Consider the following 24,025-nt stretch of genomic DNA (forward strand, 5'->3'; position numbering starts at 1 on the left):
AAGGACTGTAGTTTAAGGAAATTATTGTAAGCGTAACATTCTTGATCGAGATGAAATTCTAACTATTAGCTTAGCTTTTTAACAAATCACACACACTCACGCCATTCCCACTCACACTTAAAAGGTGCAAAATGTAATAAAGGTGAAATTGATGAAACTACAGACTGATTTGGCCAAAGGAATAGTTGAACAAAGAAAAAAGAAGACGTTATATTTTGCTGACTTCAAAACATATCTGGATGCTACGGTAAATTGCCCAATTGTAGCCGAACACTGAAAAGCTTGATGGAGTATTTTGCATCTTGAATGCAGTGACTCAATTGTTATGCAATTCTAATTTTCACTACCTTTAATGAAAAGTTCTACTAATGCATAAACAGCCACGCCTGCTCAATAAGGGGCTTTATTGGTGTAGAAAACAAGGTGTTTTTACATAGCTTGCTCTACATATCAGTTAGCATTTTATTTATTTATTTATTGTTGAGTATTTCTAAATTCTCTTTAGAAATTACCCCAAATGTAAAAGCACTTTGGGCAATTAAATGGTGGGGGCATGTTGCATACTAACCTTGATGACTCAAGGTCAACAAGGTTAGTCAAGAGGTGACATTTTTCTACAGTTTTCTCAAAGTCTTTTGTCAGGAAATGGGGTGATATCACTACAATTAATAGTGTGTCTGATAGTCTGATTTCCTCATCGTGTTAATTGTTCTTACTTCACAACTTGATCACACAGAAATAAGCAAAATATAGTTTGCAGCACATTTTAATTGTACATATTTTCAGAGATGTATGTATTAAAGTGAAATGTCAGCGTTTTTTGGAATTATTTTCTCCATGACTCAAGGTGATATTTAAAGACTTACACGCTATGCTGACCTTAAGCAAGGATTTAAAAACATGGGTATCAAGAAGTTCACTTTCATCTACTACACAAACATAAGTGGGTAAAGATGAAATTGCACTTTGTGGTACATAATTGTAGAAATTGGCAAAGACAGATGTTTCTATCTCATTATCATTACTAAGAGGTTGAATGAGAACTGATATTTCAAAGATTAAAAATCTTTGACAAAAGCATGTTAGGATGTAGCTAAAAGTAAAAAAAAAAAAAAAGATTAAATGCCTTTTTCTATGAGCTTGTGTTTATTTCTTGTTGTTTTATAGTTTAGCGTAACATGTCAGAACATTTTTTTGAAACAATTTTAACTAGCACTTTTCTGCTATCATTGCAGGCAAATTAGTGAAGAACGTTTAGCTTTTTTTAAACATCCACTCAAATTACTATGATGTGTCACAACCCTACATTCCAACTACCATGCTAATTGTTTCAGCATCATCCCATTACAACACTGTTCAGCATACTGAGACATTTCCTTCAGTGTGTACTTAAATTAGTACTACCCTCAAACCTTCAAGAAAGTTTATCAAACATAATTATGCTAAACAAAGGTTAAACTATCCCTTTAATGTCAGCATATATTTATGGTGAAATATAATTTTACACATTGCACCTTTTCCTCTAGACAGCTAAGACATCTTAATTACTAGGAACTTTGTTTTCTAATTCTTTTCTACAGATGACATACTGATCGACTGTTGATGTGATTGGGGGTGTGGTTGTGGGTATTGTTGAGCAATGGGGTGTGCTCATGTGTGTGGCCGTGGTTCAGCACACAGTTGCGGCTGCTGTTAGGCAGATCATGGTAACAGGCTTGCTGGCTTGTGTGGTGGCACGTCGGTGTCGGCAGCTGCGGGTGACAGCCAGACAAACACAGGGGTGTGCTCTGACGAGAGCCGTGCTGCTGTCCACAAGAGCCCTTCTGATGACGAAAAGGGAGGGGGAAAAGAAATAAAATTTCACATAAAACATTAAGCTGAAAAACGTAAAAAGACTTTTGGCCCGTTTTTTGAGCATCAGTCAAAGTTCACCCATTCAAATGATGCCTTTCGTTTTACTTTTACAAGAATTTTTAGCTACAGGTTAACATCTTTACAGCGACTCCAAATGTCAGAGGTTTTTACGTACGAATAAGACTTGCTCCGCCGTAGCAAGGGCACCTTCGTGAGCGCTCCCTGTAATTTCGATGCTCACATAACTTACGCTGGCCTCAATAAATTATCCATCACAATAAATGTCGCCAAGGGTAATGTGTATCTCACAAAACAGTTGTGTGTGCGGGCAATTTAAAAAGGCTGTACAAAATCCTAGCTATACGTGCCATTGTCAAATAAGTAAACACATTTATTGCCCTTTCTATGATTCAGCATTAAGCTGTGTATGAGTATATTTATTTAAATACATTTTATCTACAAAAAATACTGTCTTTGAAAACACCAGCTGAAGACAAAACGGCTCTGAGGACGACGGGAAGGAAAACTGAGGGAAAAGCTGAGCTGCCGTGTGACCGTCCTGACATTGGCAAGGCACTCAACTCTCGGTGATTTATCACATTATTAAGCACATTTGGAACACATACAACAACCTTATGGGAACTCTGTTCTCTTTCGGTAAAGACAAAGAAAGCAAAGGTTAAAAGTCAAAAAAGTGCTAAGGTGTGTGGTCTGAAAGTACATAATTACCGGAGTGTAAGTAATTGGTTTTTAGTTTTGCACCAACAAAAGAAAAAAGGAAAAAAAAAAGGATGGCAATAAAAGCATCGATGTGCAGAATATGATGGTGAGTTTTTGTTTTAGAAGGGTTAAAAAAAAGAGGCATGGATTTGTCTTCTTTTCGGAAAGCTTTATGTTTGAAAGCGAAGTATTTGGAAGATTAATAAAAACACAAAGAGGATAGACATTAAATTATCCCTATAGAGGTAAACATGGTTATGGAGGAACAGGATCGAGGGATGAATATGATCTCTTTATTAGCAGTCATGCTTTTTAAAATTGCATTTGAAGCTTGCAGGAAGTGCAGCCTGATACTCCGGGGTGCATGAACAGCAGTGTGGGATGAAATGGAATGCTATTCACCATGATCTGCACCTGTCCGTTCTTGCAGGAGTCAGGGGAGTTTTCGCTGTCATCTTTACATCCCCCCATTCGACAACACACAGCGTCTTGCACCTACGGGTTGGGGGGTTTGGGGAGGGAAGGGACAGCAGGGAGGAGCGAGTAGGAGATGCCGGAGAGAAAGAGGAAGCAGACAGGAAAAGAGGGAGGGGATAGAAATGGTAAGGGAGGAGGAGGAGGAGATGATGCAAAGGGAAGAAGTTAGTGCAGGCACTTTGATTTGTTTGCTAAAAGACGGAACTCAAGGAAGCTGGTGTGAAGACATTTGTCCCATGACGTTTTGAGTAAAAATACTCAAGCCCCTTTGAAAGTGGTCACACTACAACCACAGGTTTCAATGTACTTTGTGCTTATGTGATAGACCAACACAAAGTAAGGCATCAGTGTGTAGTGGAGTAGAAATTACATTTCAGCTAACAAACATAAAATGCGTCTTGAATTAGTATTCAGCCAATCCATAGCAAACTTCTTATATTTTTTGCTGTAAAATAATTTAAAGCCTATGGATAATATTCCTTGCAATTCAGAATTATACACCATCTATGACATAAACGTATTCTAAAACATTGCAGTCTGTGTTTGTAATGTGGCAAAATGTAAAAAAGTTTGAAGTGGCACAAAATGCTTTTCCTCTGTGCTTTATAAATCTAACAACAGGTCTAAGGCAAATGGTAAAGTATGCTAACACGGCAAAATAATAAAAAAAGTAATATCCTGCCACTAGAAGCTGAGTCTATTTATTGTCAAACAGATAGTGGAGTGCTACAGACAGCACAGAGCAGCACTTCAAAGTGGTCTGTATGTGCCTGGTGAGATCTGTGGCTCTAATTAAAACCAACAGAACAGTAAGGATGTCCCGACCCCTGGGCCTTCCTGGTGTCATATTGTCTTTCTTTATGTTTACACACACTAGGTTACACCAGTAGAAGCTCCAATCAGATCAATCCCAAAAGTAACTCCCCCAAGATTCCTTCCGTGGCGCCGGGTCGTGTTTTATAGATGGCCTCCTTACTTTCCGGGGCGTAGCATCATTTCCTGAAGCTGACAATGTCAAATCCCAGGTTTTCGGGAGTGGAAACAAGACAGCCTTTAGGGAAGAAGTGATCCAGGAGGTTCGTTCTCATAGAGCCGCTCCACAGTGCCGCGTGTTTGTGCATATTGGTGCCACTACAAATGGAATGGATTGCATCCACATCTGATTAATACTGCATGGTCAAACATTTTTGCTCCATTGTTTCCTTTTGTCTGTCGCTTCTATTTATGATCACGCTCATCCTCTGTGGCATCTGTTGCCTGCTCTCTGCTGGTGCACCGTGGGATAATGTGTGTGTATGTGTTGGTAATGAACTGCAGCACATTCCAGCTTTAGATTAGCTGTCCCTGCTGTTCTACCTACCTTAGCTGTGGATCTCTCATGCTCCTCCACGGCTACCGTGGGCTTTTTGGCCGATTCTCACAATAATGCTCTCTTTCCCTTCCCGTCAGTTAAGGTGAAGAGACATGTCTCTGTAGGATTGAAGGTTTGCCATACTCTACATTTTTGTCTTCACCCAATTCACCTGGAGTGTTACGTGATCTTTATAACGGCCCCATACCTTACTGTGTGAACCTTGCCATCAGCTCCAGCTTTTTTAATACACCTTCTTCTTCAGAGATGGTTAAATTACAAAAACAGGGCGATTCACATTTTTGCAAACCAAAATGCAGACGATTAACATGGACTGCTTGGGGAAGGAATACTTTTGCAAGTTAATTTACTGCAACTTTCCCTTCACATCTCTTTGTGGTTTTGATCTTTGCATTTTTAAACAAAATAAAGTGAGAACTGAAAAGCAACCAAAGAGAGATGCATACCTTACATAGACATTAAATGTTTATCACATTTTACAGTGTCTTGTACGATGTTTTTCCACGTAATACTTCCTAATTAGCCTCTATCATTCTCTTTCTCCCCTTTCCACTCCTCCACCACTTATAGAAGGATTTGCACTTGGTCTCTTGCAGGAAGGACTTTCATACATTATTACAATAAATAATACCTGGAATTACAGTACACCGATTCCTGCCACTTTTGTGATATTGACTAAATGCAGTTAAGCGCTTGGAGCATTTGAAAATTCACTTATTGTCATGCAGTGCATCAGGTTCACTCACGATCTCTTGCAGTGAATGACGAACCTGTGTGTTTACCTTACTCAGCTGCTACTGTTGCGTGTGCTAGCGTCAGCAACAGATTACATACCAAAATGTATTAAAAATACATTGTACAGCCATAATTGCAACTGGTGTGTGTGTGTGTGTGGGTGTGTGTGTGTGTATGTGTGTGTGTGTGTGCATATTTACGTCTGTCTCAAGGGCACGGAAACTTGTATGTGCATAATGAGTAGAGAATGCAGGATCCTTGGGGGCAGAGCAAAGCCTCTGGCTAAAGAAAAAAACACTGGGGGCTGTTAGTTGGGGACTTATCGTCTTATTCTGTACAGCATCTCGTAAGCTCTTTAAAGCATACTTGGATCAGTCAGACAATAGTTCACTATCATGCTGCATTATGAGAAGAAGATATAAACCCATCCTAATCCATAGCCCACACCCTCAAATGATTTGCTCAAGTTGTGTCACAGCCTAGGACCGACTAAAGAAAGGATGGAGAATCGGGATGACATGGCCCATTATATCTCATGAAGCAGTATTAATATGGAACAAAATCACACGATCACAACACAGGGCTTCATCAGCCGACACAAGAAGTCAAACTCACCTCTCGGCGCATAGCACAATGGACAGTGATGATGACAAAGCCTTGGACAGAGTCAAAAACGGCGAAGAGGACCTGAAGGAGAAAAATACAAAATGTCTTCTAGTTTTTATACATAGCTAACAAATTTATAGTCATTTATATTTTTGGCTATTAGGCATCATAAAACACAATAGCCTTCAGACTGACTGGCATCCCAGGTAACATGCCTCAAAAGATGCATCTTTTGTTACTGTGGTATAAGCACATCGATGAGGTTAATTAAAGTAAAGCATAAATACAATTTCATGTGTATACACAAACTTATGCAAATATTCCTTAATGTAGGAATGTTTCAATCTTTTCATTTTACCTAGTAGACCTTGAGAGACAATGCAAAGTTTTTAATGTAAACATTCCTATAATCTTACATCTTACATATATTTTGTCATATTTGACCAGTTTTTTAACAAAATATGAGTTTTCAAATTTCATCTCCTTAAGTTCCTGATGTTCTTTTCAGGATTTATTTGGCTTTATTGCAGCTGCATGACATGAAACAACTTTAATTTCATGCCACTGATGCTTTTCTAAAACCTGCCAGAGACTTGGTTTAAAAAAACCAACAAAAACAGGTTATATTTTTAAAAAAAAAAGTAAATTAATGTCTCCAGTCTGTATCACCCAGCAAGCTGACAGCTTGGTGATCTTTTTTCCCCCCACTAGCAAAATTTCAAAGCTGCTTTTCCATTATGCGCCCATTGATATGCGCGTGTGTGTGTGTTAGCGTTTGTGACTGGCAGAACATTAGCATGTGCTTGTTGTTGTTGCACACATCACCTGGAAGAGTGTGGAGCGCCGATCAGTTATGGCCAGCACGGCTGACATCCAGGTCAATGCTAACAGAGGAAGAACCACACAGGAGCTCCACAGGGACGCCCTGTCAGACAGGAAATAAGCACATGCAGGTAGGGGTGTGGTAGGGGGTAGAAAGAGCAAGGGATTCAGTCTCAAATCAGACATGCCAGCTCTGCTAAGTCCTCGCATCTAAACACACACAGGTTAATCACACATTCTACGGTGGGCTATTTCAAGCGGACTGCCACACAACAATTTGGATCACACTTAATATTCTAACTGATGAGTGGAATACAATGTGTAATCATGTGTAAAGTTCCGACTCCAACAAGCGCTCACAATTACATGGTTGATGGACTCTGATTGCCACGCTGGGGGACCATGAGGCAACACGGGCTCGACGAGAAAAAAAAAGAAGACCAGACCAATGACATTAATAATACAATATCTTAAAAGGAGTGAGAAGTTGAGGACTCCAAATTCAAATGTTGGGGCCAAATCTATATTAAAGCTGTTTAAGCAATGTACACAGAGGAATTTACAAATTGTAATAGTCAAAGTTTAGCTTAGAATTTGCTTCTAATGATGCTGCTAATTCCATGAACCAAATGTTTGCTCATATTCATGTGAGATCCCAAGTAATCAACATACAAAAATATCAAAACAAATAAGCTCAAAATGTATGTTAAATAAAGTGGAATGATGTAAGGCACAGATATGAACACATAAGAAAAAATAATGAAGAAATTAGCCAAAGAAGTTGAATTCTTTGTATTTAAAAAGCATATAGTTGACCTTGACTAATTTACTTCCAATTGAAGGCCTATAAAACTTATACACTGTTGAAAGAAGAAAAGAATAATAATGGATAAAAACTTGCAACTATTTCAATAGCTTTGCAACCTTAATGTTGTAGAGCAGACTGCTGGCAGACAACAAACAAATCTAAATATTGACAATTTTATGAATATCAAGAAACATTTTCAATAATTATTCATGAGCAATTTTTGTATTGCTTTGCAATTATTTAGGTTAGGTTTTTACCAACAATACGTTTTGTGAACAGCTTTATCAGGAATATATGTACTAAACTATTTTTTACATTTTTTTTAACAGATATTGTATCTACTCTTAAGGAAATTAAGCCTCTTCTCTGTTGGCGGTATAAAGGAACTGAGTTAAAAATCTGAAAAGATTCAACCGAGGTTGCTAAGAAAACTTGCTAAGCCCAGTGATTGGGCGCTCAGCAGTCATTAATCCTGTGGCCCGTCATGTTTTTGAGTTAAAACATTTTTAAAGTTGTAAGGAAAATTTGAAAATATAACTTGATAATCATGTGTTATTGAAAGATTGGAAGATTAACACCTGAAAACCAACTACAAAGTCTTAAAAAATGCAAATATTTTAAAAAGACTTAAATGAGCACTGATGGGGGCACAAGTAAAGCCTGGTGTCCCGCCAGGCTTATAATGCACTGGGGGAAACTCTGATTTAGTACATCAACAAGTAATAAAGACTTCTACTTAAACATAATAAGATACTTCAACCCAATAAGATACTTAATCAGATAAATCACTTTGGAAAATTCTGAAGGAATTCTGAAACTTTTAAGCAAAGTAATTAAACATAATATTTCTACAGAGCATAAAAAAGGATGCTTTTTCCACATCTAACAAGCTTGAACATTATGTCAGCAACAACAGATATTAAGCAGGTTGGACTTTATGATTAAGGCTTTAAAGTACTTCCACTGGTGAACACTTAACCATGTGGCAAACTACAAGACAAGTAGCAATATAGTACAAATATAAATGGCCAAATACTAATATACAATTAGTTAATCTTTAAAATGTCTAGGAAGTAAATCTTGTAAATCTAGTTGGCAAAATTTTTTAACACTGCCTCTAAAAGTGCCACTAACAAAACTGAAAATTGGTAATGACATTATATCCAACCATGGAAAGACAGAGGGTAGACTGGGGTTACAATGTAAAATTAAGTACCTTCACTGAATAATTAAAAAGCTATAAAGAAAGATTTGCACAACAACATAGATAATTATCCACGAGAGAAGATCTCTCAGAGACTATTTGCTCCGATCATGAAACCATGACAACTAATAGAATGACAATCCAGTGTCGAATATCAGATTAGTTCAGATCATAAGTCGAAAATGTTACCAGAAAAAAAACAAAAACAAAACGTAGTCGATGGTATAAGGAAGTGCTGGGGATAGATATGCACTCCATGCACCTATCTTCATTATTTTGCTCTGCATAAATTTAAGCAGAACACAATGTCCCTTTACTCAAATTAGAAGCACGATAATCTTTTCCGGAGGACAGTGTTTACAAGAGAATTTCTTTCAATCATGTTTCAGCTGATATTAACGTAGCTTAAGCCCTGTAATTTATTGCAGAAGCACTATAAAGCTGCATAAAGCACAACCTTTAAATTTTTTTTTCAATTTGATGACAACACTCTTTTATTATTTAAGTCATCTTATTTTTAAACCTCTACAGTCAAGGTACAATTGTTCTGACAATTTACTGAATATGACTGATGACAGATTACATAGTGGAATAATGTTACTCTTACTTCTAAAATAATGAATTAGTCAGTACTGGCAGGTCAAAACTTGAAAATAAGCCACAGAATTGTATTCAGTGATGCTTTACTGAAATATGCAATTATAATATGGGCTCAAGACCAAGTGATAATTGTATATACTGTCAATTGTATTGAACACCTATGAAAAGATCAGAAAATTTCAGTTTGAAATGCCACTCTGAAAAAACCAAGACAATTGGAGCATTTTCCTTCAGGTGGAGTGGAATAAACTATACCAACTGGCAAAGACAGACGTCTCACTGAGAAGCACAGAAATCCCTTAAAGGTATTTACTGGTAGAAAAGGTGCAGATACAAAGTATTACGAATTAGTCCACCATTTTTAAGGATAAAAAATAAATGTTTTCGGTATAAAAATTAAGGAATAGCAATAAACCGTTGTCAGTTTCACATTTTTCAGTAAAGGTTTTGCTATTTTGTTTTGTTTTTTAGTTTTCTTATGGTTGAGAACCAGCTAAATTGGTCATGTCTGTATTTAATTACCAAACAAGTCAAAGTGAATACATGTTAAAGAGTAAAGGATAATGGAGGAGTCAATTAAACAGTGCGGTTTGTGCAATTAGAAAAGTTGTGTGTCTGTGTTTAAGCTTCCCCCATGCTGCTCTGCAAATATGCTTAAAGTAACTCTAGGAAGGATTCATAAATACTGTTTGACACAGGTCATATTTCTCTGTGCACCCAAAGGAGAGCTCACTTTGCATCAAAACACACTCTCATTAAACAAGGTTGACTTGCGGTGCAGGTGTTTTCCCTTTCATTAAACTGTTTTTGCTTCCCAGACAAGTCTGAACACTGTTCTGCATCATTACCGACAGCCAGAGATTAAACGGTGGAGAGGTGGCAGTGGCGGTGGGGCGAGGGGGATAAATGAAGAGAAGATAATGTGAATTAAGAGAAAAAAAAGCAAGAGAAGGGAAGTATAGAAAGAGACAGATGAAGATGAACTAACTAACATGGCGCTGCTGGCCGTCGAGCTGGACATAGCGGTACTTGAGATCACGCCACACTTGGAGCATTTCAGGAGCAGTCGGCTCCCCGCCTCCGCCGGGACACTTTAGTTCACGCACACACATCCCATGTGAGGGAGAGGGGGGGGGGGGAGGACATGTGCAAATACACGCACCAGTGAAGACAACAGGTGAATGTGATGGAGAATTTGAATAAATAAGGTGAAGGAAAGAAAAAGGGGGGAGGCAATGTGGACAAACAGTGAATGGGGGAAAGGAAAAAAAAATGGTAGGAAAAGGAGGGAGGAGAAAAGAAAAAAAGAAAGAAAGGTAAATTAAAACCAGATCTTAAAAAACGTAGCAGCAATGAAATACAGTCAGGATACAAAGATTGTTTCAAAGCAAGTAGAGAGAACGTGAGAGACGCACACTGCAACCAGTCGTGGATTAACACATTACAGTGACACTGACAGGAAGTACACCAGTTCTTTGGTTCGTTTTTATTCTTTACATGCAGATCTGCAAGTTAATTATCGGTGCATGTACTGAGGCTTTACTAGAGTGACAAGGAGGAAGTGGACTGCTCTGGTTGTTTACTTACAGTTAGCTAATCAGACGGAGGGGAAGCATGTTTGCACATTGGTTTGTGCGGTGCATGAACATATGATTTAATACATGAGGAGAGTGACTGTTTTGGAGCTATGCTACATTAGCATCATATCACAGATCATTACCCTGGTACCAACAACTACTACCCCGTGGCTTCAAGAAGAAATGCATTTTGCCAACAGTTTGTCCTGCGAGCAACACCACCAACCTCTCTGTTATAACTCTGCATGTGAGTACAACATTTTACAGACTGCTGTAAAATTGTGTAAAACACACTTTTTTAATACTTTGGATGGTCCTGCAGTTTATAGTCAGGTGTAAATTTAAATTGTTCCTCCTCATGACGCATTTGACTGATGTATTAAATATTAATTGATGCAGATTAACATGATCCAAGGAGTTACCGTCTGCAGCTGTGAAGAAAGCTAATTGCGTACTAAAAGTGGCGCAGTTACGTCTCCAGACCCTGGTAGTTGCCAAGCAAATAAATATAAATGGCTTTGCAGGGGGGCCTTTTTGGTGTTGCTGCTTCATGCAAGGCAACTGCTTCTTTATCGCCCGGGATTTTCTGCATGCGTCTCCGCTTGGCTCAGTTATGCTGTTCGCCGGTGGAGTGAAGATGTGTTCCTGACATGTTCATGAACACCCCGATTTAGAGATCAGAAAGCAGCTAACTACACAACGCGTCACTCGATCACATCACCGACACAGACGAGGTTCCCCTACATGCTTGACGATTTCTAAATAATTGCGAGTTATAGTCCAGAGTAACTTGTGTAGGTTTTTTCCGTCTTCATGATGCAACTTTATGTCCGAAAAATACAAAATTTAGGTAACACCACGCTCTGGATAGCATGGAAAAGTCTTTGTAACCCTTTTCAGATTTTGTCATGTGACAACCACAAACTTTTATTATTTTATTGTGGTTTTATGATAAACCAATGCAATGTCAACTGTGGTGTGTAATAAAGGGAAAGACATGCTTAAAATGACAATGTTTACAACATTATAGCCAATGAAAAAATGTAGTTACATTTGCTCACCTCATCAGGAGAAGTGCTTGGCTGTTCTTTACTCAAAATAGTCCATAAGTTCAGTTTTTTGGGGGGTTGAGAATAACCTGCTCTCGCCCTCACCCTAGTTTTCTTTGACTAAAATCTTAAAGTCATCTGTCCTTTTCACAAGTGGTAAATGGACTGGACTTATTTATCCTTTTCCCACTCAAACTGACCTTTCAAAGCACTTTACACTAGAACCACATTAGCACTCACAAACATACACAGGTGCACATCAACAGGTAACAGAAGGAAGCTAGACTCAAACCTAGAATTTTCCGATTGCAAGATAACTACTACACCCAAAGAGTCACAACCAGTTGCTAAAGTGGTGCTACTAATTTAAGTCTCCAGTGTGGCAGCAGAGTGCTGGTTTAACCTCCTGATCAACATCAAGACCTTGAGCTATTTGCCTGATTGATTGATTGGTTAATTGTTTGATTGATTGATTTGCACAAGCAATTCAGCTCCATCTGGACCAAAGTTGTGAGAATGTGGGTTCTCTGCTCAGCTTTTTCAAAGTTAATATGAATTAAACAGAACAAAAATCAAATTCTGTTTGATTTGTCATGATTATCATTTTAAAAGTAGAAGGACGAAAACAAATTATGACAATTTTATTGATCCTATCAGTCAAAAATGATGATGAAAAATTTATGCGGGAACCCATCTAAATTTTTTACAGCTTTCCACAGGCTCTCAATTGGAAATAGGTCTGGTCTTTCGCTTTTACAGTTTGACACAGTACTATGTTTTGATCTAATGTTATTCATTCAATTGTAGTCAGGGCACTACATTTACCTTATGAAAGGTGAACATTGCTCTCAGCTTAAAGTCTGCAGTTCTTCCAAAGTTGCCAGAGGCCTCTTGGTTGCAATGGCTTGGTAAGTTACCTGTGCCAAAATCTTTCCATTTTTTGGAGGATGAAGCACAAAACGTTTGTACTTATGTGTAAAAAATTAATCCTTCACTTTACCTCGTAGATCTATGCTGTAGTCTGTGTTAATTTATCTCATAAAATGCAAATAAAATATATTGAATCTGTGGTTGTACATGACAAAATGTGGAAAAGTTCAAACTCTATGAAAACTTTTGCAAGGCAATGTACTTGAGTTAAAATGACAGGAAATATGCTCAAAATAATCTTTCCAGGATCAGGGATGACTTAAACAGTATATATGAGCTTTAAGTGTTTATACATCAAATAGGTTTGATCTCAGCCACATCTCTGGGTAGCAAAAGCTAATCAGTCCCCTAGAGAGCAAGACTATACAGTTATAAACAAACTATCAATTTCTACTTGTGCAATCAATGCACATTGAGGGAAATGCAATGAGACAGATAAGAGAACAAGTCGATGGAATCAATAGATATTAAAATCAAAACACTCAGGTTTGGAAAAGATGGTAAACGTCTCCGTACAGAGTTGATAAATTTGAATGCCTTACTTTGACAAATCTGCACGCACGCCACGTGTGAAGATATATTATTTGTTTTCATGCTTTTAAGGTCTCTTTTTGAGCTACTCTCTCTATTCACATTACATTTCCAACTGCCACTGATTTTCATATCTCCCAAGCTCATCTGTGTCACCCCGCTGAGAGAACTAGGTGGTTACCATTTGTAGAGGTGACGCTGAGATGCATCTCGGAGAGCAACAGCACATAACAGATGTCTTGCCATCTCCTTGCCAAATTAGATCATATTTTCTGATTTTTGTTAGAGGAAGCGCATGTGTACGAGTAGGTGCATATGTGGAGAGACCCTCGGAAGCATTTTGAGTTATTTGCCAGGAAAATGTTGTCTGACAGAAGGAGAAATATGCCTAATATGGCAAATATGATTTCAGTTTTACAGCAAAAATATAAGCCTTGGACAGTAGAAGATGTCAGTGTGTAGGTGTGGGGTTTTTTTTGTGTGTGTTTTTTTTAAGTTAACTTACCCTGCTCGCTGCTTTTTAGACTTGTCTGAGATGCCGTCTCGAGACATGAGCTTGTTGAACACCACAATCCCAATGAGCATGTTAACCTGTTAAATGTAAAGAGAAGACATTGTCATAACAGGCACATAAGCCAAAGCTGATCTTCTTTCATTCTTGTTCAACATGTCACTGCATGGGTCAACCACTCTGAGGGTTAGCTGCTCTTGAACACAATTAAAGAATGCCTCATGCCAAACACTCGTCTTATGTTTTCCACATTTGCTGACTGGAGTTTTCAAAGCAATCACACCAGTTGACATGTTGGATCTTGTGAAAATATGTAAGCAAATTGTTGAACAGCACAAAAACATTTTTAATTAAATAAAAAAAAAAAAACATAAGATAATGAAATGAATGAAGGACTGAATTAGACATTTCCAAAACCTTATGAATGAATGAAAAAATATATTAAAAATAAAAAAAGTCAATTTATAGTTAATATTGTAATAGATGAAAAGCAAAAACAAGAATAATTCAACTCTTTCTTTTTTTACCCCCTTTTGATATATATATTTTTTCATCAACAAAAAGAGCCAAAAAAGGCTTCAATGGCAAAACAAAGATATTTTACAGTTCCACAAATCCTCCACACAAAAAAAGAAAAACAATTTTGAAACTAAAAAGAAATACTTTTTTTTTTTTGGAAAACATTTTAGGTGAGCATAAGAACAGAGAAATTTGAATTTGAAAACGGGACACTGATCGGTTAGCTTGCTTCTTAAACTAACAAGCAGTTTATCTTTAAGCATATTTAACATCTGGCTACACTGATCCTGTTGCACAGACTTAAAATTAGACACACTCACACATACACACAGCTGAGCAAGTGCTTGCAGAGCTCTTTCACTCAGAAATCCTGCACATCTGGAAGATTTTCTTTCCTGGTGACATGTTTCTTATAAGCCTGGTGTTCAAAATAGAGTTTCTGAGCAATCATCTGCTCGTGCTCCCTGTCAGCATCAGTGGGAAGCAATTTTCATACACTTGTGCATGTGCATGTTATCCTTGCCTTCCTTTCAATCGCCCACAAAAGCAGGTCCTGGGTCAAAATTGAGAAATTGTTTCCATGATACTACGGAAATCTTCAGAACTCAGCAGATACAGCATTTTGCTGTATCTGCATTTGACATGCTATAGGTGTGTATAGCATGTCACACCTATGAACTTCAATGCATTTTAATGGGATTTCATGTGATAGACCAACTGAAAGTAGCTCATACTTCACATGGAAAGAAAATGATGCACGGTTTATTTTTATTTTTTTTAGTAAATAAATGTCTGGAAAATGTAGTGTGTGCTGTTACGGTCCCTGGCCTCTTGAGGCTGTGCAGGTTTCTTTTTGTTATGCAGGTTCAACTGTGAGGGCAAACCTTCCTGATTGGCTGCAGGAGAGCAGCCACTCCATTGGACCAGCAGAGGATTGTCAAGCCAATCAGATGCTGATGAGGCCCACCTGCACCATATAAAAGGCTCCTGAAATCATTCCTCCAGTGGGGCAGCTAGTTTGCACTTATTTATATACATCTGGACTTTGGGGGGCATCCTATCAAATGAAATGCCATTACGTTGTCTAACTGGATTCATTCTATTTGGAGTGGACCTGCTGTGAGGCAAATCTGTTGCATTTCCAAGTGTTTTGGAGTAATTTATTTTGAACTGCCCTGTATTTAGCTCTCTTCATTTTCCTAAAAACTCTTGCCATTGTTCTTAACTCTGCTGAGAGAAAGGTAGGGCTTTTCAAAGTGTGGGTCATGCCTCCTCTAGGGAGCGCCAGAGTTCTTGAGGGGGTTTGCTGTATGAGGGGGAAAAAATAAACCAGAAAAAGCAACTTACTCTTTGACCACCTTCACCAAGCCTATGGAGAGATTTTTAGTACCTAAAGCTATGGTGAGTAAAGTTAGGTTTATAGTTGGATTGGCTAAGAGTGTGCCCGGGACAATAGCATCATTTGTACCGCAGTGCTGGTGTTGTATGTTGTCATGGCGCCTAATCGTGCACGTGCAAATTTTTGTAACTTGGCAAGCATCACTCGTACCACATTTCACTCAAACTGGATGATTTGGAACTTGTTCTTGCAGAATACGTTCAGCTGTATCGGCATGGATTCATGGGGGCAAGGTTTTTGGAGAATGACCAATCACCAATGTATGCTACAAGTATGCTCGGCTCATGCCAACTCAATGTGAATCTCTAAAAGCCTGCAAGTAACTTAAGGCAACAAAGTTAGTATGACCAAGATTTTTGAAATTTTGTATTTTTATGGACTGGATCTGAAGATGCCCCTCTGCCACAATGTTGTCTGCCAAGCCTTGGGAGTTTTTGACGGCAGGCTAAATGAATTGTGGTGAAAACAGTAGGTAGTTAATAGTTTTAGCACAGCAAATGTCACTGCAACTTAAGCACCATACATAGCTTAAGCACTACCTTATCTATTTGCTCTTTGAAGGGGGCTAGCTCACCCAAGACCCTTATTGTATACCAAAGATTTTTTAAGGAAAAAAAAAAAATGTTGCAAACCCTAAACTCTTTTCCTACCTTTAGTGTATCACATAAAATCCCAATTAAGTAGATTGATGTTTTTTGGCTGTAATGTTGAGAAGTTGAAGGTCTGTCAGTAAGTTTTTTTGAGGGAAAGTACATTCTAACTGTTACTCTCACTTTGTGACATATTTCAGGGGATTTATCTGTCTGCTGAAAAATTCTCCTCTCCATAATCTCCTCTACACTCATCGTGCCACGGTTCACAATGAGCTCTGGAGCATCAGATTGAAGGAACTAATGTTGTCATGCCGGTCATGTCTGGCACCAGCTCTGTGAGTCAGCATCATCCTGTTCTGCTATTTGCTCAAGGCCAGGTTCATTAATTAGAGAAGAGTCCGGCGGGAAGGTCTCTGTGTTTCTGTGCCTGAAGCCCCACTCTCATTACAGCTGTTTGTTAGAGCGGAGGCACCGGCGACAATACCAGGGGGCTGGGCACCATGCCGCAGCTGCGATTTGGAGTATGCTTCGACATTGTGGGAGCAGCAGTGGAGGAGGAAAGCTGAAAACAATGGGCCAGGAAGTGAAAAATCAAATCTTAAACTGCATTGTAAGGGCCTCAAACAGAAAGCAGCTGTTTTTCATTTCTTCCTTCAGTCTCATCTGAAAGGTTTCTTTAGTTTTGAATATGCTGGGAGTAACAGGCTTAGATATAAAACACTTTGAACTGCCTTGTTGCTGAAATGTGCTATAAAAGAGAACTTGACTTGAAGTAAGTATTAGGAACAACACTCGCTAATAGGGACATTAAAATCATGTGAATCACTGGCCTTATTCTCAATTTAGTTCTACGTTTGGTTTGTTGTCTCTTAACTGGCCAAAACCTGCCATCTCTAAAAGTTGTTCTGTTCAAACTGAATACAGGATTACCTCTCAGGAAGAAAGAAGAAAGGGAGGGAAAAAGGAAGGAAGGGAAGATGAGTATCGCAACTATTAACGCAAATTCACTTATCCACAATTTTTGCACAGATTTGCAATTTTCACCAGTCATTGCAACTTTTCCACAAATCTGACCAATGTCTTCTTACGTGTCCACGTTTAGGGTGTTTTTCAGGACATCCAGGGGGAATTTTACTGATTGAATAAAAGGTCTGGGTTTTAAATTGCTTGGCGTGATGCACTGAGTGAGTCTTTATATTTGACTTCCTCCCTGAACTGCTCCCTGGTGGGTGGGTTGGAGTTGGAGAAGTGGAAGACAGACGGCACACAACAGGTTGCACTCCAGTATTGCAACTGATATTTACAAAGCACAAGTGTAGCTTTATGAACAAGCTGCAAAATAAATTTCCCTCATACCACCTGGGTTACAATAAATGGGTGACCCTAATGCTCACACACCTTCTCCTTCCTTAAATAAAATAACTCTTAACATACATAAATCATCAGGTACAAACACTTTGATAGGAACCTATTTCAAGAAGGTACAGATATTTCAACTTTCTTGTAAGATCACATTATCACAAAAATAAAGCTTAAATAAATGTCAACTTTGACCACAGCTTTTTGAAATAAGTGCAGCAAGATCAGTAATTGTAGGCCACAAAAATCACAAGAAAACATTGCAACATCCCGAAAAGACTGATAGATGAATAAGACAAAGAAGGGAGGCAAGGAGAAAAGAAGGAAGAAATGGAGAGCGGGAAGTGAAAGAAGGAAGGGACAGACTCCAAACTTGCCCTTAACTAAAAATAGTGAAACTGAACATAATGGTTGCCAAGCAATGAATATTAACAGTCATAAAATCCGTGAACTCCTCGAAAAAGCCCCGCCAAGCTCTGGTCAGAAATTCAGATACAAGCATTCATATCCCATCTGCACATCTGTGAATCCATAGTTTATTTCCTGCACGACAGCAAGAGTGACACATCCGATGCCACCCAACAGTATCAACAACAGTGGCAACAATTAGCAACCTAAGATGTAGCGCACTCTATCCAGACTTATTAAACCTAATGGTAGAAATCTCCACCCTGAGATTCATTAAGCACGAATTATCACAGCTCCGTACAAAAACAGACAATTAAGACCCCACTGAGATGCAATTATGGCACTACATTTTACTGTAGAGCTGAGTTTAGGTAGCTGTGCATAAAAATGGCCAGCCACTGAACTTGGTAAAAACAACACATACTGAGCTATATTTGTGCCCCACCATGTTCCTTCTAAATTTATGGCCAAGGACAGGTTTCAGCCCTAGATGCATTTGGTTCGGTGACTCATGCTCTGAAAGCACGCATTACAGGGAGAGTTTAAGGGCAAGAATAGGGCTATAATTCAGGGTAGAAATCTAATATATAGCCAAAAGCTCTTGTCTGCTTACACTGTATTTTTTTTCCTGGGTTGACATTTTAAACTCGGAGTTCAAGGGTCTCTGCTCATCATTTTGACATGTGTGCTTCTAAAGTGACGGCTGAAGAGCAACTGAGGTCAGCATGAATACTCGTTACTGCCATCAGCTTTTGAGGGATGGGGCAAATCAGAAGGTAGATTTTTTTTTTTTTTAGCATTTAAGGTCAGTGTTGCCAAACTTTATTTTACTTATGCTCCTTACCGCTACTGCTAGTCTGGCATGAAGCACATATTTAAAAAATATATACGAGTTAAGATTCCTGTCAAAATCCATGTGAACCTTATGTGGAGTACATTTAATGATGATGCATATCCGAACAATGAGGATGTGAAACTATTTTGTTGGAACTGTGGTAAATGTTACTAATTTAAGGCAGAATATTAAGCATGTTTATTTTAACAAAGTCATTTAGGGCACTTTGTGTGCAGTGGGGGTGTTGACTGAAGAAGACACTGTAAGATAATTGCAATTTATGCGTTTTGTTTTGCAGGTGCATTTGAACCTGAGTGATTTTGATTGTGTCAGATATAAAAGTGGTCTAATTTTAAAATATGCATTCAAAATGTTAACATGCTGTATTTTGTTGCTTTATGCATCTTTATTTCACCCATGGTCTTATATTTTTGCATCATTATGACATGCTCGAATAATAAATCATAGGAATCCAGCTATTGGCATTGACCATATACTGTAGGCTGTCACCAGGGGCAACACTTGTTGGAGAGTGTACTGGTGAAAGCCTTCAGAAGAATAAAAAAAAAGGCCATAAATAAAATAACATCAATATTATTATAAAGAGTCAGCTCCTAACCGCCCTCTTTTTATTATCCTCTGTAACAGCAAACAGTGAAGGAATAAAAATATAAAATTGACCAAAAACAATGTTTCTCATTATTTGGTTGACTTAGCCCTGAGCTTTCTCTGCACAGTTTACTGTGGAAGAGGATGAGGAGAAGAGATATAGATATTGATATTGTCATCATGCAAAGGCTCTCCAAATCCTCAGCTGCAGCTTTCCCAACACAGAGAAAGAACAGGCAAGAAACATTGTCCACAAACTTTTAAGGTATATCATATTCGGATAATGTTTGGAGGGAGCATAACAATCAAGGACCACCATCTAGGGCGCCAGGTTGGCCAAACCATACAATAGTGGGCAGACTCACCAGTACAATGACAGCAGCAGGACCAACGAAGGCATAAAGCAGGCCGCCCTCCAAAGACAACCAGCAACTGGAAGAAAACAGAAGCACAGAACAGATTGAGGGTTCACCTTCCACTACAGTGCGAGAGCTGATGAAACTTTAGATAAAAAACCCCCAAAAAACCTCTAATTTATTTGGTGAAGGTGTCCAAGTAATGGAGAATTTATCAGCCTTTTTAATTTTTTATAGCTAAATGAAATTGCTTCTTTTTTTACTTGAGGTTGTTTTTCTTTCTAATGTAGATCTTCTGATGCCCAGCAACAGACAGATTTGTAAAATAAATTTGGGTGACTCCTTAGTTAGCGATGACTCCCTGCCAGCCTGTGCTCAGTCTCCATGGTAACCAATATTAGCAGTTGTATTTTCATGTCTGGCTGGATATAGAGATTGCAATGAAGGCTTTGAAAAATCTAAACAGGAGTCTCTTACTTCCAGGTATCTGATAAAGCCTCTTATCCAAAAGCCAAAGATTTAGTTGAAAGAAAGAAACAACATGATTAATCCCACAAGTTTGTGTACTCAAAGTGTTCGTCAGGATTACATGGTAAAATTTGCTTTCTGTTGACTAAGAATCACTAACAAAAAGAAAAAAAAGTAAAATACTTATGAAGAAAGAGAGCCCACTACATTTATGCATGCAACCATTCAAAATTCATCTTAAGAGCCTATGACTATAAGATCTGTTTTTGCTTTTTTATCAGATCACTGCATTGCCTGGAGGAGGTTGTTGTTCTGAAACATGAACCAGCATAAACTGGGTTATACATAACCACTGCTTTTACTTAAACATTTAACAATAAAACGTAACACCATCTTAAAGATTGATAAAAATCTTGTTTAAATGAGCCACTGTGACCTCTGTAATTTTTTCAAAAATAAACCTCTTATGAGAGAGAGTGACTGCCCTTATTTACCATTATTAAAGTTAAAATAAAAGTTAGTCTTTCAGCCCAGTAAAATTGTCTATATGACTTTTTCTGTGGTTAAAAGGTCTTTTAATAAAATGCCACTAAAAGGACTGGAGTCACTGACTATATGGAGCACTTCCCCATCTCCACCTTGCGTTGTGTACGACTACTCAGCTACCTATTAAAAGGCCATCACTTTACACTATTCCCTTGCTAAAACAAAAAGAAAAAAAAAATCAGCTGTTTGAAAATATTTCCGTCACAAACTATTTAGCAAGTTAAGTTTGAAAACTAAAGGCGCCTGCCTACTCCAGGCAGGATGATTACTAACTGCAAAGCAGAGCTCCACTTTAAAACAAAAAAAAAACGTAACAGTCCCTTTAAAAAGAAGCAGTTACAGAAGCAGGTGGTGGAGAGAGGAGGTGGATAATTTGCACACACTTACATTTTTTATATTGCATCTAAGCTATAATAAACACACACATTTTGACTCCTTTTAATGCATAAACTACTTTTTAAGTATAATTCCAGTCTATGTGAGAGGGCTTGGAGTCTTCCAAAAACACTTGGGGATGCTTTCTCTCGTAAAACCTGATAATGTAGTCATAAATACCGCAAGCCACAGAGAGATACTTAAAGCTTGAACTGTAATTTCCGAAAGCGATCAAGTGCCTTGATGATACCTCCTGTTAATTGCATTGAGAGCATCATGTTGAGCTTATTAAATAAGAATCTTGTATATTTCATTCAGTTCAGTCTTTATATTACCATATTTTTAAAAGGTATCAATATACAGAACACTGAGAAATTAGGGGAAACTGGCACCTTTGGTGATGCAATAAATAGTTTATTGTTTAAAAATTGTTTAAAAAAAACCCAGATATTGGTAACAATTCAGACCTGATAATCACCTCTGCATGGTATTTTTTAAGCGCATTCTGCTTGTAAACATACAGAGAAGCCAATGGAAATCTGGCAGTAAGACCAGTGAATGCCACTACACCTCAGGCCCATTTGAGAGCTAGTGAGAGGAAGAAGCTGCTATTAAGCGAAGGCATCCAAATTGAGTGGTGATTAGAGCGCAAGAGCAAGCAGGGAGTCTGGGCAGAATACTTACTAGCTGGCGGTGCCATAACCTCTTGCTCTGGTGAAACCCACCGACACTGCAACAACAAGGGCTGGAAGACCTGCAGACAAACACGCGCACACATGCAGAGAGAAAAAGATCAAACGGCTGAGACAAAGGATGAAAGGAAGCTTGGATGGTGATGGGACACATTGGCACAAGACACAGTGAGAACAACTCTGACTCTACTCGACTAAATGCAAAGCTGGCTTTGCAACAGCACGTAACACGTCAACGGGTGACTGAGACCGATTTGATTTTGAGTTGTGCATATGCTCCCTTAAAAACACTAATAGTCATGGCAATGTGTCTACATGCATGCCATTTGAACTTTTTCAACATTTTATCACTTTGAAGAAGAAAATTCTATGTATTTTCAAAAAAGTGCTGTTAAATAAAATTTTGTGTGATGTGCATAGGCGAAAAGTCGGGAAATATTTGGCCAAAAAACCCAACATTCCACATATTGTGCAGCTCAATCTGTCTGTCTCTCTGTAAATGAAAAGAAAGCGCGACTGTTGCCGATTGCCCGTGTGCAAAAGAAGGAACATCGCGGCGCCCGTAATGAGTTTGGCTCTGAAATATTCTTGTAATTAACAAAGCTGTGATTATGGCTGGTAATGAAAAGCAATTAGAAAAAGTCACATTAACTTTAACAAATAAGATGGTTGAGAGCCAAGCCTGTCCACCAAGCAGCCTGCACAGAGTCTCAGTTAGTCAACAGCATCAATCTGGCGTTTACTTGTATAATGCGGTGAACACACAAACACACACACACCTATGCATATACGTATCTGGCTCCGACCCAAATCCAGTTACACCCTAAAAATCTCCTTTCTCCTTGGCAACAGATTTCAATCGCATAATTTGCAGGGAAAATTGCAAAACGGACGGAAGGAGGATAAAACATTTGATCCTCTCCATTCTACCCAACTGTTTCATGCGTTTCATGTGTGTCTGGGAGGAACGTGCCGCAGCCACCAGCACACGCCCCCTTCCCTCTCTCTGTGTCAGTATCTCCCCATCTGTGACTATAGAGCAGTCCATACATTCTCTGCCTCTATCAGGTAAGGGCATCAGTGACTTGGCAGATTAGACTGCTGGGATCAATACTGAGTGAAATGAGCAGATTGTGTCCGTGTGGGTGTGTGTAGGGATGGTGCAATGTTGTAATTTCCAGGCCTATCTTGAAGCATCTCCCCGTGTTGTGCAGATGTTATCATCTCTTTTGATTATACACCGAACATTCTCCGTCCATGTTGCACCTGGTTGTACAACACTGAGGAGACGGCATAATGGAGTAACATGGAAGGTGAATGGAAAAGGTGACGTACGGATGAATAGCGGCGGGGTGCACTCTCGGTGAGCAGCCTGTCCTTTCTTGGCGTGTGTGAATAAGGAAAATGCATTAGGAAGTGTAAATATGGCTTTTGGGACATAAAGCAGTAAATAATTGCTTATAGAGCCGACGAATAGTGTATAATAAGAATGCAGGGAATGAAGATTGTTAAGCATAATACGGGCAACAATTTCAACACTGCAAGATAATAAGCGGTTACATTTCCATTCTGAAACAAGCTGGTCTTGCTGCCCTCCATCACTAATGCACCTCCCATAACACTGCTTCAATCAGCATCCAATTCAGAAAACTGTAATTATTTGCAGTGGGACACAGGGGAAGGACAGAAGTCCACTAAAAGTAACAAGAGAAAGTTTTGTTATTTACAGAAGTCCTTAGTGAAAGTAGTGTTGAGTATGTTCTGGAAAGATGGACGCTTATTTAGCGTTTTGAAATAGATTGGTTCAATCAAGCAGCAACTCCAACTACTGAAACTTAAAGAGAAAAAAATAAACTGTTCTTCTCATTGCTATTTCAGCCCAGCTCTAAAGAGTTGTGCCCCTTCAAGAATGTCAATGTCCAAATCTTAAAAATTAAGCCTGGTAGGTAAACAACAAAAATATGAACAGATAAGTTTGAATTATCTCAAAGCAATTCTAATCGTAGTTATGAATGGATGGCTTTATGGTCCTTTGAAGGTCTTCATATCTTTCCCATATTACAGCTAAAA

General features: G+C 38.6%; 1 protein-coding gene across 2 annotated transcripts in view; it reads right to left on the minus strand.

The window, feature by feature from the left end:
- adgrb2 (adhesion G protein-coupled receptor B2) overlaps window positions 1-24,025 on the minus strand; it is a 270,453-nt gene that overhangs the window by 35,817 nt on the left and 210,611 nt on the right. For both annotated transcript variants that reach the window (XM_028035469.1, XM_028035468.1), the window contains exons 21-28: window positions 21,948-22,017; window positions 19,884-19,950; window positions 13,791-13,876; window positions 10,191-10,289; window positions 6,590-6,689; window positions 5,774-5,845; window positions 2,977-3,069; window positions 1,590-1,823 (exon numbers count right to left, since the gene is read on the minus strand). In XM_028035469.1, coding sequence (XP_027891270.1) covers window positions 1,590-1,823; window positions 2,977-3,069; window positions 5,774-5,845; window positions 6,590-6,689; window positions 10,191-10,289; window positions 13,791-13,876; window positions 19,884-19,950; window positions 21,948-22,017 — 821 coding nt within the window. The remainder of the gene's footprint in view (window positions 1-1,589; window positions 1,824-2,976; window positions 3,070-5,773; window positions 5,846-6,589; window positions 6,690-10,190; window positions 10,290-13,790; window positions 13,877-19,883; window positions 19,951-21,947; window positions 22,018-24,025) is intronic.

This window comes from Xiphophorus couchianus, chromosome 13 (assembly GCF_001444195.1).
Source record: "Xiphophorus couchianus chromosome 13, X_couchianus-1.0, whole genome shotgun sequence".
Lineage (NCBI taxonomy): Eukaryota > Metazoa > Chordata > Actinopteri > Cyprinodontiformes > Poeciliidae > Xiphophorus > Xiphophorus couchianus.